This window comes from Toxorhynchites rutilus, chromosome 2, assembly GCF_029784135.1.
Source record: "Toxorhynchites rutilus septentrionalis strain SRP chromosome 2, ASM2978413v1, whole genome shotgun sequence".
In the NCBI taxonomy this organism is placed as follows: domain Eukaryota; kingdom Metazoa; phylum Arthropoda; class Insecta; order Diptera; family Culicidae; genus Toxorhynchites; species Toxorhynchites rutilus.
In genome coordinates this window covers 46,253,157-46,269,152 of record NC_073745.1, presented here as the reverse complement: position 1 = coordinate 46,269,152, position 15,996 = coordinate 46,253,157, and the positions used below count along the sequence as shown (strand labels likewise).

The 15,996-nt window shown below is 37.3% G+C and overlaps 1 protein-coding gene across 1 annotated transcript; it reads right to left on the bottom strand.

Moving 5' to 3' along the window:
• Positions 1 to 11,635: 11,635 nt before the first annotated feature.
• On the bottom strand, positions 11,636 to 13,685 carry LOC129769122 (uncharacterized). The gene is made up of 3 exons (XM_055771167.1): positions 12,073 to 13,685; positions 11,827 to 12,006; positions 11,636 to 11,767 (listed from the first exon to the last, which is right to left on the bottom strand). The coding sequence occupies exons 1-3, from the start codon at positions 13,622 to 13,624 to the stop codon at positions 11,748 to 11,750; spliced, it is 1,752 nt and encodes a 583-aa protein (XP_055627142.1). The 5' UTR covers positions 13,625 to 13,685; the 3' UTR covers positions 11,636 to 11,747.
• Between the last annotated feature and the right edge of the window lie 2,311 nt (positions 13,686 to 15,996).

Genomic DNA, 15,996 nt, shown 5'->3' with positions numbered 1-15,996 from the left:
GAAAGCGTAATTAATTTCCCATCGTCGGGAATGATGTAGAGTGCGCACGGAAAGATGGAAATAATTTGTTGCAAAGAAACATTCTGATTGCAAAGTTTCGCTCGTCTTATTTCCCGTTTCGAATATGGTCCATACGCTTTGATTAATCTACCGACGTACCAAACACTATTACCCAAATCAATGTGTGTCTAATTTATGAGCTTCCCCCCAATCGGGACAAAATTGCCGATAATAGCGCCGAATGAGGACCAAAAGCCAAAAGGGTTAATAATATAATTTATTTTCTCCACAGTACGCCTTGGAGAGCACGGAAACAAAACCCCGAGGAAGCATTATTGTTTTCTTTGGGCATCCAAAGATTGGGGACAAGATGCTATAGTTTCATAATTCACTTCGTATCATCCTCCGTGCTTCCGGGGTATAGGGAAGGGGACTGACAGCGCAAATATTAGGCCATAAATAAGGCGAAGAAAATCCAGCTGTTTACGCACAACGATTACTGTCTGTCGGAGGGATGGAGTTGGTTTTGGGCCTTACGAGATTTTTTCAAGGTTACTAATACAATAGTTTTATACGAACTAAGAAGATATTCCTCATGAAATTGGTACCCATTTGCTGAAATTCATTCGCTGCTCGGACTGAGACCTTTTAAACGTTCATATCTGATGCATTTTCAAAAACTGCCTTGTCTTCCTGTTGAGAATTTTTGTTCTGTTTTTTTTACTCTTCCACGAATAGACGAGCACTTCATTAACGAACTGAGATCAAAATGCATTTTTATACTCATCTTTAACCCCTCATAACTCGGTGCACAGACTGTACGTGTCTCTGTAATATTACTTTTGAGTATTTTAAGGCGTTATCGGTATTTATATAAAGAAAAAGATATAATTTAATGAAAAAACCGAAACTATTCATTCTTCAACTTCATTCAGTTTTAAAAGTTATTCAAATCAAAACAAACTTATTGATTCTGCACGAGTATAGGAGGGTTAAGTCCTTCTTAATATTGACTCAACTTCTGGTATATACAGTTGATTTATGTGTCTCTGAAGAAGTCTAGTACACGATTGAATGGCTTTTTACTTCTTATTCTTCGTTATTAGTCAGTTTGACCTGTATCCTCACCACAGCGCCGCATTCATTCAACAACCAGACTAACATCAGATGCTATGCCTGGTTATTATGCACATCTCTCGCTAACATCGAGTAAACCGCTAAAAATTTTCTGTTCAACTATGGTGTTCATTTTTGAAGTAGTTAACGGTTTGATGTCTCGATATTTGTGTGATCGAGTTGAAAGACTTTTATAGATACAAGGTCTTTCAGATTTAACGTTCACGCAAAAAATCGAAAAGCTCCTTATAAAAAATGTTTTTTGCTCCGTTGATGGTTACACTGCATTCCCCACTTCGGGACGATAATATTCGGCTACTCGTTCAGTCTGATCGGATGATTTTTAGTGTTAAGATGTACAGTTTACAAGAACGTGTATTTTTAGTGAAATCGTATTACTCGAGCAACCGAAGCCTGAATGAGACTTTGTCCTCTTATGGTAAGAATTTCAACATTTCTCGTCGTTGACTACTTCCTCTGGGGGTACGTGAAATACCGTTGCTCTGTTAATAAGTCACAAAATTTGGAGGAACTCAAAGAAGAAATAACTCGGATTTTCAACAGAATCGGAGTTGTAGTTGCGTGAGCGTTTAATCTGAAAGATCCTGTATAACACTAGAAACGCGAATAAATTAAGAAGACCTAATTTCTAGTCATGTGCTTCACAAAATGCGTTGTACTTCGAAGTATTTCTTTATATTTTCGATGTCAAGACATATTAAATGCGCAACAACGCTTCAGAATTCAAGAGGCACTGTATTTTACCCGTTAAGGCTGGATTTTCTTAACAGCTGAACGATGTTTTATTTTATTTTGGTGAAGATTAACTAACGGAGTTTTATTCAAACGGATAACTCAATGTGAACAGTTCGCTGCATAGTTTATAGTTTTTTTTCTCAATTAATGTTTTACCTGACGAAGTTTTTTTGGACCGTTTATATAGTGTACAAAATTATTTTTTAATTATTATTATAATGAAATATGCGTTTATCAGTATCATGCTTACCATGATCTCGATGATGATGGGCTATTTTTATTTTATTGTTTTCTTTTGTATTAGTTAGAACAAAAATATAAGTTATCTACAAAAGTTCGAGCCTCGTGCGCGTAACACAGATTAAAAAGATATGAAATGAAAGTTTTGTGAGAACTGGCTGGTCTAGGATTTTTCCGTAATGGTAAATTGCTTGGCTTCTCTGCATGCGGATATCCTTTGTCTCTCCAGAACTAGGCTGGCGGTTAGAATTATGCTCTGGTGAACCAACTGGTTGCAAGGGCTATGTCGGGACCGTATCGGCTTTGTGGCGGACAAGACAAGGTATTGGCTTGTCTTTTGATAATGCTTTGTAACTTTATTTACAATTTTTATAATTTATACCTGTTTGTTTTTTTTTTTTTTTTTGTTAAAATGATTTTAAAGCTGGGGAAACATAATATTATCTTTTAGATAACCTGTTTTGCTCAAACCTCTACAGTGGATAGTGGAGGGACCATCATATAAAAAATTTTGTCTAATGCTACTAAATGTAGATAAAAGAAATAATTGTTTAGAAATAAACATACAAGGCCTTTAAAAAGCGAATTATTAACTGGTATTAAATCGTATCTGATCATCCTGTAACAATGTGCAAGTCGGATCGTCAGCATGAATATAAATTCAATAAAGGAACGGGGGATAAGCCGAATAGTTTGAAACAATCATAGATTGTATCATGTTGTTTTCCAAAATTAAAATAAAAAAAGTTTAATATGCTGTTTTTCACAAATGTTTCGTTTCATAGATATTATAGATAGGGGGTCTCCGTAGCCACATTGGTTGCGCGTTCGCTTAGTAAGCGATCGATCGTGAGTTCAAAACTCAGGGCCCTCATTGACCATCTTTGTATTGTTATAGAGTAACTACGTCCACGCAACAATCATTCAGCGATGGAGATCGATCCACGGTCGACATAAGATCGGTTCATCCATACAACTGCTCTGCTCTGCAAGACACATGGGGCTGCTGTTCTATAAATAACTCAACAATGATCAATCAACTGTCTCCGCTGTCCGGTCTAACTGTGGATAAAGGAAGAACAGAAGGAAAACTCTTACGCCTAAATGGCTACTGTGTAAATGTGTACCATATGCAATGGTATAGAAGGGAATACTCTAACGCCGAAAAAAAGGCAACTTTGTAATGTGCTAATTATAGATATGATAAACATGTGACATGTACACGATTAAAATTCGGCTCTGTTACAGCTAAAATGCTAATGAGCCTAAAATAAACAAAAGGGATAAAAATAGATATAATCCACACATTTTTCTTCAACAGTTTACTATTGAAAATAGACAGGATTGATAATAAATGATTCCGTATTATTTCTGAAACTACAACTTTCACAATCCATTGAAGCTCAGCTCAGTTCTCATGGAACAAAAATTAAAAAGTCACCATTTGGAGTAATAAATGAGATAAATTTACGAATTTCTGAACAGTTACAATATCTCCTCAAAGTCCTACGTCAAGTTTCCATCCATGCCTCTGGCACTCAGTCGTTTTTGCGTCTGAAAAATTTTGAAAATGTTCTATCAAAAACAAGCATACGGAGTTGTTTAAAGACTTCAACAGTGGTCGCACAGTGGTGAAAGTTTTGCCTCGTTCCGAACGTCCATCGACGTCGAACACCGATGAAAATGTGAAGAAAGTTAAAGAAATGGTGCTTGAAAATCGTCATACCAGCTTAAGAGTGATGTCTAGTGAACTTGGCTTTGCAAATGAAACGGCACAGCATATTGTGGTTGGTGTTTTGGGTATGAGATGCAATCAGGCTCGTTCCGAAGGACCTGAATTTCGTGCAAAAACACCATCGAAAGAGCCAGAAGTGATCCAACCTTCATGAAACGGATAATTACGGGCGATGAGACATGGGTCTATGAATTTGACATGGAAACAAAACAACAATCGTCCGAGTGGCGCTTCGAAGACGAACCCGAAAAAACCGCGTCAAAGCCACTCAAAAGGTGGTGCTGACTGTTTTTCTCCGATTACCAAGGTGTAGTGTGCTATGAGCACCTTCCGCCGGGCCAGACGGTCCATAAAGAATATAATTCATACGTTTTGAAGCGTTTGAGAGATGCTGTACGTCGCTAACGGCCGACAATTCTTGGATTTTGCATGATAATAACGCGCCATCGCACCGAGCCCAAATTGTACTGAATTATTTGACCAAAAATCAAGTAAATATCATCGAGGAAGCACAGTGTTCACATGATATGGCACCGGGATCATATTTTGATTTATTTAAAATTCCCGGTATTTTCTGATCATAGGGTGTATGCTTTTCAGTCAATTCATAGTTATCGAAATGATTATCGAATATATTATTATACTAGGTGACCCAGCGAACTTCGTCCCGCCCAAAATTATTGTTTTGATGGGCAGAATACAATAAACACAACAAAATGAAGATGGCTCAAAAGGGACCTTTCCTTCTTCGGATTTTGCAATTAGCAACACATTTAGTCTTCCTTTTTAACTTATATAGATAGGAATGCGTTATTCCGCCTGAAAACCATTTCCACCTTCAAACAAAGATCAATTTCGTTAGCGCAATTATCTAATGGACTAACAACGCTTATCATGATGTAATTTTCGAACCTATGGGTATTCAATTTACCGAATTTTCCAAACTTCCTTCAGAGTTTTCCGAAAATTTTCCCATTTTTCTATCCGTTATATTGATCTAAGGGCCAAGACAAATACAGGGGGGACTCGATTATATACAGTTTTTGATTTCTTTTCACTGTATATATTCGAATCTTTTATATAATATAGTAGAGAAAATGTATTTTTTTGTTCGGTTTTTTGAATATAAAAGAGGAATTCGATTTTTGATTCATCCCCTTGAAGTCAGAAAACGCCTTTCTCACGTAAAAAAAATAAATTTATCCAGATTCTCTCAGACGATCATATTTGATGAAAAAAATCCTTCTACGCATATGGTCGAATTTCAACAATGACATTTCAATGGACTTTGTTGCCTCAAACTGGCTCTACATTTAAAAAACGCTACGGAAGACGATTATGTTGATTCATTTAAAAGATGAGAAAATTCAGTACAGGATATAGAAGTGGAGCGTCTAAATTAGTGGATTTTAATTTTTGTTTTTGATGCGTTATCATTAATTTTATACTAAAAAATTATATTAAACTAGATTGTTTCTATCAATTAAATTGAAGCTTTCTGAGCGCTCTACAATTTGTTCTTTGACAACCAACTTCTATTTTCTTGATTTGGCTGCAGTATCGATATAAACAATTCCTGGTAAAAATTCCTGCAAAATCTTCAAAAATCACTATCATTTATTTTTATTTACATGTAATAGCTACTTAAATTTTACCTTAACGTTGAGAGGTTTCATTTCTTCTTGAAATAAGTCATATTTGAACAATTTCAATAGCGCAAACATCGAATGGACCGACAACGCTTATCATGATGTAATTTTAAAACATAGGGGAAATCAATTTTCCGAATTTTCCGACCTTCCTTCAGAGTTTTCCGAAAATTTTCCGATTTTTCTCTCCATAACATTGATCTACGGGCAGAGACAAATACATCAAAATAAAGTTGGCTCAAATCGGACTATTCCTTCTTCGGGTTTTGCGCTTAGCAACACATTTTGCCTACAATTTTATTAATATATAGATCTTGTTCAGATAGAGTGGACCAAGTGCCAGACAGTAAAAAAATGTTATATGATTTCATCATCAAATTGTTCAGTCAGACTGGACCAAGTATACATAACCAGTCGTAAAACCCTCTTGATTGACCTTAGAGACCCACACGACCTTGTTAAAGAGTAACAAAGAGCTGTACGCTTTTTTTATCTTTAAGGTACCTCTGTATATGTACGAGTATATAAAGTTTCTCAGATTCAAACATCGTTCGTCAGTCGAACAATCTTCCTTAAAGAGTGAATAACAGTATATCGCTATGGACTGCAACAAAAGTTTCCGAAAAACGGTAAGAAACGTTCATCTGAAAAACGTTTCTCAATCTTGTCAGTGATTGAAAAACTTGAATGAATGGGATGCAATGTCTTTTAGATACACCGTTACAAATTTACGGATCATGCCGTTTATCTCTATACACAGCCATTTCATGTCAATCCGATATAGTGGTTCTCAGATGTTTATGAAAAGCTGTAATTTTGTTCTTCAACGCAAAACATTAGACCCGTTTTTTTATTTTTTCATTAGGGCTAAAATTTAGATTTTAGGGTGGTCCGAAAAATCATTTTTTCCATTTTTCCCAAATATGCATTTTTTTAAATTTCAAAACATTTGAACTGCTAGACCGATTCAGATGATCGACATATTAAATTAAAGTCAATTAGTTAATCTTCTTTGAAAAAATATTACACTTCCCAAAAAAATGAATTTGGTTTCCGAAATTATTGATTGTATGGGTTTTTTTATAGTTGCATGGTCTTGGGACAAACGGCGCTATATTTTGTATATAAATCGCAATCGTTCTTCTTTGGAAAAATACCATACCTGCGCATAAATTGGATTCTAGTCGAATAGATGTAGTCTAGTCACATAGCAATACTGAACGAAAACTAAAAAACTTGTTAACTTTGGAAAATCATATCTTCAAAACGATAGAAAACGCCTTTCTGATTTTCGGATATGTTATGTGAAAAAAACTCAGCTTTCAAAAAAATATGGCACCCTTTGTTCCAAGACCATGAAGTAGTTCAAAAGTTTTGATTTTTTTTTGTGGAGGAAAAAAAGGATAAAAATTGTTTTTTTGGATCGTTGGTTAATTTTTAAAAATCGCAACTCAAGACCAAAAACGACGCCCTTTTGATTTATGGATATGTTATGTTAAAAAATCCTCTGCTTTCAAGAAAGACCCCAGACCATGTAAACTATAAAAAAAACAAAAACAATAAATGATTACGGAAAATAGATCAATTTTTATTGAAAATGTAATATTTCTTCAAAAAAGACTAGTTTATTGACTTTAATTTGATATATCGATCGTCTAAATCGTCTACATCAAAACTGTTACGGTACGACTTTTAGAGCATATCAATACCAACATTGTGCGATGAAGAACTTGTCAATATCTTAATTCTACTCAAAGTTACTGATGTTTTTTTTACCCAAAAACTCATGATTTCAATTTCAATTTATTCAAACACAAAAAATAACATAGTTTTGAAAATCAGATATTATATAAAGTGAAATTTGTTCCTTCAAATTCCGTCAACAAACATGAAAGAATGACAAACAATTGAAGAGAGCGTATTTTTGGGAAGAAATATCAATAATTTTGTGTGAATTTGAGATATTGACAAGTCCTGCATCGCAAAATATTTGTGTTAGTAAGCTCTAAAAGTCTTCCGAAGACAGTTAGTTTTTTTAGAATTTCATTTCTTTACTTAATAAAAAACTTTATTTCATAAAAACGAGACCTGTTTTCTGATTTGGCACCCTTAATGTAAGACGTAGTCCTACGTCAAAAAAAACTTTGTTCTACAAAGCAGGTATGGGCAAAATCGCATCGAAATTCGTTCAACAACACTCATCCACAAATAAAACTCGTCCTTCTATTCTCCGTTCATGCCTCACTTCACATTCATTAGCAACACATTCACCTATCCGCTTCGCAAAGTTCATTCTCAATTTGAACGGAGAAATACTGTCTCGATTACGCTCATCTACTCATTCTAAATTTGCATTCCCTCATTTGCCTCTCGGAATGACGTTAGATGGTGATAGAATCAAATTGGAAACTTTTGCTTGAGCCAGCGAGTGTCTCTGTAAAATCATTCGTTTTTCACTCAAATAGCAATCATTGAGCCTCGATCGCGGCAGTAAAATATAGGTAGATAGTTGAAATCGAGTTGTTTTCTGTGCACTATTGCAATGACATTTTTTATTTCTAGTATGAAACGATCTAAGCCAACGCAAAAAACCATATTAACGTGTGTGAGGCAAGACGTGCCGTCTCATATACCACCATATATTATATGCCGTCTCGAGCTCGATCAATTATCACAACCGCAGCTCTCGTCAGAGAGAGTCAAACAGCCAACAAGGTAAGACGTGCATTCGTGATCCGGGTGCAATGGGTGATTCTCAGCGGCGGAATCATGTTACACATAACGCAAGTTATTGGTGAACGGGAAGGTGGATTCATGTGCACTTGAATGCTGAGAAGGAAAAGAGTACAAGGAAAATAAAATCATACATACACGCAGATTCAGTCTATTTTGGCTCACTCGTTATTATGTTTCGTGTGATCTTTCCAAAGGAGTATTCATTAATTGAATGTTGTTTTCCACTCTTTTTTTTATTATGTTCACTTTCAGTCCCGAATGAAGATGGTCGGGGAGTGTAAAATGATTCATTGTGCAATCTCACGATTGCTTGCTGCATTCTTTTCGCCATGATTAATCCAAGCAGATACAACAGTGATATATAATTAGGTGTGGAGAAATGAGCGAATGAGCTTTTCCATACTTGCTACAAAGATGTCTCAAATAACTGGAAGTACAACATTGTCGAACTAAATATGTCTACCTCTATCTATAAAGATAAGAAATTTAGATTTTTCATTTCATCGAAAATTTTGGTCACCCTATTTTTGATAACATAAAAATGAGCGCTCTATCGTATGTAACAACTTTGTCGAAGACAGTTTTTGTCTAGAGAAAAACTGTCGAGCTCTTAATTCTAATTTCCACTTAAATGCATCTCCTGGACCATTGTGCATTGTGGTATACTGTTATTCACTCTATAAGGAAGATTGTTCGACTGATGAACGATGTTTGAATTTGAGTAACTTTATATACATATACAGAGGTACCGTCAATATACCTGACTTCAGGTACATTCTAGGCATAACGTAAACAAGTTGATTAATTTTTTTCCCAATAACTCCGGTTGAACCAACGAGGTTTATTTGTGTTGTTGAGATTTCAATTATACATTGAAAACTGTTCGTGTTTTGATTGTGCAACACGAATAATATGTTAAAAGTGTTATTAAGATAAAAAAAGGTTTTTGAATATCGCTACGTTTTGTAATAATGTATTGTATCAAATATTTTTCAATGTAACTCCTAAACACATATTTTTACCATAGTGATGTATTTGGAAAAGTTGTTGGAAATTATAACCAAATTCATAAAATTTCATGAACATGACGGTATAACACGATAAACATATTAGAAGGGCCTATTTACTATAAAAAAGACAATAAATTAGAAATATTGTTTTAAAATATCTCGAGAATGGCGGCATTTAAAAGGCGAAAATTCATAAAAACTCCATGTTCCACAAAGTTCGTCAGAAACAGTTTTACCATCATGGACCCATTTTTTTATTTTTCTAAATGACTATTTTATATGAAAATAAAAAAAAAATTAATATTTTCGATATTGCAAATCTAAGTTTTTTTTCCTGAATAAAAAAAGATATATAGTGTATACAGGGAAACTTCTATATAACGTACCCTCGTTATAACGTCACTCGATATAACGTACATATTTCCAAAGTGTAAAGGAAGAAAATTTTCAATATTTTTTTTCTGATAGAACAATGAATTATCTGTATTGTGATGTTAAAACAAGTTTTGTACCTTCAATCAATCCCGAAATACAGCTGGTTTTGTAATTCCGGATTCTAAACGAATCAAGCTTTAATCAACAGTACGGAGGGAAACATCATGAGAAAGGCTGGTTTCGTCTTCTGATTGAAGTTATTCATTAACTTTACTAAAACAGCAACACAATAATGTATTATAGACTACGTTTGTGAGTACTTTATTATGCTTCGATATAACGTACAATTCGATACAACGTACAATTTTGAAAGTGAAATGTACGTTATATCGAAGTTTACCTGTATATTTTTTTCGTTTAAACATCAATACTCTATAACTCTTTCTAAGACACTATTTCGGTATTATTCATAGTTTTTGAGAGATAAAATATCAAAGATTTCTCTTACTAAAATCGAATTGAGTTACACTTGAGTCAAAATATTTCCAATTGCTGTGATAAACTCATATTTCCTCCAACTCAAACAGAATACAAACTTTCATTCGAATCAAAAATACTCATGTTTTGTTATTTGTCGATTTAATTTGTAATTTCTCATATTAAAAATCTCCGTTAATTTCATTAATCAACATTAACTGTTTTCAATTAATTTATGACATAGTACCGGCCGAAGTAAGCGGTCATAGTATGGAACGAAAATTTCCCATCTAAATTACGCTCCATTTTTTTACATCCATCTGAGAACACGTTTTGATTTGAGCTTTGTTATTGAAACTGCGATGAATGAAATTTTCTTATCTTTTCAGCGTTATCACTGTGAATCAACATTTTATCACTCTGGCGCATGCGGCAAATGGACCATTCCAAGTTCATTTCAATTTCGTCACAGGAGCTATGTGTTGTAGGAGTTGATTCACATTGAATGGTCACTATTTTAAGATGCCAATGAAAGAACACTAACACCTTCACACCAGCAGAGAAGAACACTCGTACGCGTCACCTTGGGCACAGCGCATGGCCACTATATCGAACACATGTTCCGGAGGGCATGTCTCCACACGGGGCTCACCCCTAACGCAGGTAACAAACCGATCGCACTGATATGGGTGCGCATAGTTCCCCGTGCTCTTATCGGTGCAGAACTCCGATTCAACCGGTTCCAGACTGCATGTTTGTTCGTTTCCCGGAAAGCAGTCCTGGTAAGCTAAACTGAAAACTTTCCCCGGTGGGCAATCGTGATTCCGGGGCGGATCCAGCTCACAGTTGATGTACTGGGTGCAGTTGATCGGATTCCGGATCAATGGAGAGATGTGGTTCCAACAGAAATGTGACTCCCATGATGCTTCCGGGCAGCCACCCGATGCTGATGAGTCCGTGGGAGCACTGGTGATGATCCCGGGCTCTAAAGTGGCTTCTTCGGCACAGCTGTGCATTGTACGATTAACGCAGTAAGAGACGCTCGGATCGAACACGAAATCCGGTGCGCAGTGGCTCAGAATGGGAATCGATATAACACACAGGTAGTATTGGTGGCAGTCTGTAGGATGCCGTACGGCACCAAAACGGATGCCATCGCAAATTGTGGGAGCCAGGCCGAAAGTTCGCTGGCCGGTCACCAGCGGTGATAGCAAGAAAATGCAGAACGCAAGCTGCAAAATTGTGTTCATTATCACAAGCGAATCGTTGAAAAACTGTAATCCTGAGAGTCCGAAAGAGTTGTTTTATCACGGCGTAATCTCAGGGGATATGTGTTTAGTTTCATTTCCGACGAATTGTTATCGTTGTTGAACACACGCGAGTATTTTTATGGCAGTCATTTGTTTTTTATACGTACACGTTGATAAGCTCCCAAAGTACAATTTGTTTATATGTGAATTATTCTTGAAAACCACAAGATTCGTCGGATCGTCCGCAATAACAATTATTATTTATTTTCCATGAAATATTAATTTCAATTATGTTTATTCAATCATTCAATCAAACATGCTAAATATCATTCTAATATCAGCAGATCATTACCAAATATTGGCAACATTGGATTTTAAATTTGACTTTTCGATCCATCTGCATTTACTCGTCGCTGGTTTCCTCTGAAAAATACATAAAGTTGTAATTATTAGATATTTCATAGATCTGACTCTGTACTAACCTTCGGGAGCTTCTTCCTCTGGAAGAGTGTCCTCAGAGTTCTCAGCATCTTCGTCATCTTCTGGGGTTTCATCTTGTGTCTCTTCTTCCTCATCTTCTGGGGTCTCCTCCTCTGGTTGCTCTTCAGCTTCTTCTTCTTCGGCAGGTTCATCCTCATCATCATCGTTTGTTTCATCTTCATCTGTAAAATTCAACACAACAATAAGTTTTTGTTAACTTCAATTAGGATTCTCTGTCAACGACTTACCATCCTCATCATCGTTTGAACGGCGGACACGCTTCTTTTCCTCTGCCTCTTCTGGTTCCTCTGATGCTTCTTCCTCTTCTTCAGGAACAGCCTCTTCCTCTTCCTCCTCCTCCGGACTCTGTTCCTCCTCCTGTTCTTCCTCACCTTCTTCTTCCACGGCAGAGTCTTCTTCCTTTTGCTCTTCCTCTGAGGACTCTTCTTCGTCATCATCGCCACCATTCAACTTTGATTTTTTCTCTTCGGTTTGGTCCTCTGTTTCTGGTTCCACAGTTTCTACTTCTTCTGGGATTTCTTCTGGTGTTTGTTCTTCTTCCTCAGGGACTTGCTCATCCTCATCTTCTGGTGACTGCTCTTCTTCTTCCTCTGGGGACTGTTCCTCTTCCTCAGGGGTCTGCTCTTCTTCATCATCCTCATCGACGGGGGTCTCTTCTTCTTCCTCATCTTCATCATTCTTCAAGGACTTGGCTTCCTCTTCAGCTTCTGTGGTCTCTTCAGCTTCTTCCTCCGGAGCTGCCTCTTCCTCTTCCTGGGACTGTTCTTCCTCCTCTATTGGTGCTTGTTCTTCTTCCTCTTCGTCTTCCGGTGTCTGTTCTTCTTGCTCATCTTCGGGAGTTGGTTCTTCCTCTTCTGCCGGACTTTCCTCATCCTCATCCTCATCGTCGTCGTTTTTCTTTACTTTGCGGAAATCTTCGATTTCCTGTTCTGCAGATTCTTCCTCCTCCTCTGGAGTTGATTCGGAGACTTCTTCCTCTGGAGACTGTTCCTCTCCCTCCTCGGTTGTCTGTTCCTCTTGTTCTTCCTCTTCCTCCGGCTTTTCCTCCTCCTCTACTTCTGCTTCCTCTTCTTCATCGGCAGCTTCCTCGTCGTCATCATCATTCTTTCTAGCTTTAACGGATGCTTCCTCTTCTTCTTGCTCTGAGGCTTCTTCATTCTCTTCCTCGGCTGCTACCTCTTCCTCAGCTGGAGTTTCGCTTTCTTCTTCCGCACTTTGTTCTTCTTCCTCTGGAGTTTGTTCTTCTTCCTCTTCTTCTGCGGGAGTTTCTTCCTCTTCTACCGGGGCTTCCTCTTCCTCGTCATTCTCGTCATCATTCTTCTTGCTTTCAATTTGCTCTTCCTCTTCTGGAGCTTCTTCATCCTGTTCAACTTCTTCCGGAGTCGGTGCTTCCTCTTCCTCTGCTGTCTCCTCCTCCTCCTCTATCGGTGTTTGTTCCTCCTCAGTAGCTTCTTCTTCTTCTTCTTCTACAGCTGGCTCCTCTTCCGACACCACTACCTCCTCCTCGTCGTCTTCATCCAAGCTGCATCGAACCCGTTCGGGCAGATCGCAACCCTGATTCTTCTCGTCGAAATACAATCCCTCCGGGCAGGTTCCATCGATCAACCCTCCGTTGAAGCAGGTCTTGTACATGGAGCAGGAATCCGGATGCGCCACGAATATGGCTGAGAAGATGTCGACGGAACAATCAACATCGGCGCTGCGTTGGGTGGGGAAGCCGCTGGCTATCGCTGCCACCACGAGCAGCAACGCTCCGGTCAGGTATATTCTACCGGACATTTTCTTGTACCGATTAACTCCGGGGGAAACTGTGATTTGCTACCGTTAATTGACCACCCTGCTCTCGACTGCCGTATGGATTGATGCGGAATATAGCTTTTATAGACCCTCTGCTGTCATCCGATTTTCCAGAAAAGTCTCCCAGCCTCGCTGATAACAGCAGATAAAAATAAACTCTCTACGGTTGACCGGCAGTATCTATCGGGAACTGCTCTGATTGAGTGATACCTCACATTGGAAGGGCAATTTGCATACAGCTAATGATGATGAATACGATGAACGCAACTTACAATTGGGAACGATAAGATATGGGGCAATGCCGGTCCCGCGCAAAATAATATGATGGACAGAGGCGCCTCTGAAGGTGAATGGTTCCAGTTACATAATTTGTTCGTTTCCAGTGGAAAAGTCGTATAATTTGCACTGTTTGACAACAGAATGGGAATCGAACAACACCACAACGCGAAATTCGCAAAGCCGCATCTGTTGTAAATTGATGCACGTGATGCTTCAGAGCACTGATAAATATTAGGTAATTCGATCGATACGTAATATGTTATTCCGGACGCTCATGTCAACAATTGCCATATTCAAGTAGGCATGATAACGTTGTGAGGTAAGAATAGGTACTTAGGGGACTAGATAGCATGTATCTGTCGTTCACTGATTATTAGATAATTGGTCTAGTCTGAACTGGATGTTCGAACGGACCAAAATTTACATCACCCATTCTTTTACTTTTTTTTTCTCTATGTTTCGCAAACGTGAATAACATATTTCTTGGTGAATTCAACTCGAACAATTAGTTAGTCCAATTACAGGTGAACTGATGAATTAATGGCCTCCACACTCAATAATATAAAATCAAACTTCACAACCAGCCTAAATCCAAAAATTATCGATAGTTCTGTACAAACATCGGAAAAGCTTCCTTATTTCAACCCTTGGCGGACGTATGTCTGCTCTCACCCACCATAGAAAAGAACCATACGAAATCCTTTGTTCAAATATGCAATAGTGTACACTTTTCTCAAACAAATTTTCATGTCTAGTGAATTTGTTCTCGAATTAATACGAACTTCTATGAATAATAGATAACAATACTATGTGAAAACAAAAGATTATAAGCGTGGAAAGATAAGAAGACCTTTTGAAGGGAAATTAATTCCGACCAACACGACACCCATATCAACATTTAATACGACCACAAAGGGTTAAACTTGAAAATATTGGTATTATTTTGGGATGGACGTACTGCGAAATACTACAGCCGTCTCTGTGGGAAAATGATCGCAAAATAAGTTTTCGAATGCATATGTTTACAAGTAAATAGAGATTGGTAAGTTATTTCGGTCTGTTTCGAAAAAAACAGAGAAAAGATATATTTAGAAACAATCTGTCATCGTTTAAGGAAATGGAAATTGAAAATTTTCATCTTCGGAACGGCGAAACCATTCTTAATATGTTTCGCTACAAAGGTTCCAATTTGAGAGTAATATCAAATATTTATATATCATCATATAGTCTAATTAAAATTACAAAAATTACGACTACTGATCCAAAATCCAGTTTGATTTCACATGAATATATAGACGAAAGAAAAAAATGTGCAGTAAACCTGAGATTGGCAGAACGGTTAATTTCGGTGATCGGCTCTGAGCCAGGGCTGTGGAGTCGGAGAATAATTTCCGACTTTCCACAATTATTAGTACTGACTCCGACTCCGACACCTGCTGAAAGAAATGAAAAAAGAACGAAACCAGGTTTTTCATTACAACGTTTCATTTACGATTTCTTTCTGATTAGAGTCACTTGCATCTGGCATCTGTCATCTTGCACGAGCGGTCATATTTTTTAAATTCTGGCAATCAAGCTTGGATTTCATTTCGAAAAATGCTCAGCGAAAGGTTTTCCATCTTCTACTCTTTTTTCGTCGTTCTGCTTCTTTGTAATTCAGGTAAGCATCGAAATCTGTGCTCTCTGTTAAAAATAAAGACTCAGGATTATTGCTGCAAGATTCGTCGACAGGTTCATTATACTCCTTCGTAACAAACCATTCATCCTTACCGATGTTTCACATAGTGCTCCCTTGGCCATCGTAGATTGGCTCTCGTTAAGTAAAGGTTAAGGTGTTAATTTTCACCCATGAAAAGTTCATGCGGCGAGAAAAATTAAAGAAGTAAAGAAATATTCGAAAAATAATTTCCCATATGCTCTAGATATCGTATTAGATGCTGTTAGTCCAATTGAGATCCGTGTTGAGGCATTTAACATCGTGTTCCGTTGGGTTTGAAGCGAAATTGGAAATAGGTTGAAAAAACACTCAGAAAGTAAAAATTATTTTTTCCATTTCGAATATGTTTTCTCTACAA

Coding starts and splice junctions, on each gene's coding strand:
- LOC129769122 (XM_055771167.1), bottom strand. CDS start 13,624: ATGTCCGGTAGAATATACCTGACCGGAGCGTTGCTGCTCGTGGTGGCA. Junction 12,007..12,072: donor TTCAAACGATGATGAGGATG/GTAAGTCGTTGA, acceptor TGAATTTTACAG/ATGAAGATGAAACAAACGAT. Junction 11,768..11,826: donor AGAGGAAGAAGCTCCCGAAG/GTTAGTACAGAG, acceptor TGTATTTTTCAG/AGGAAACCAGCGACGAGTAA.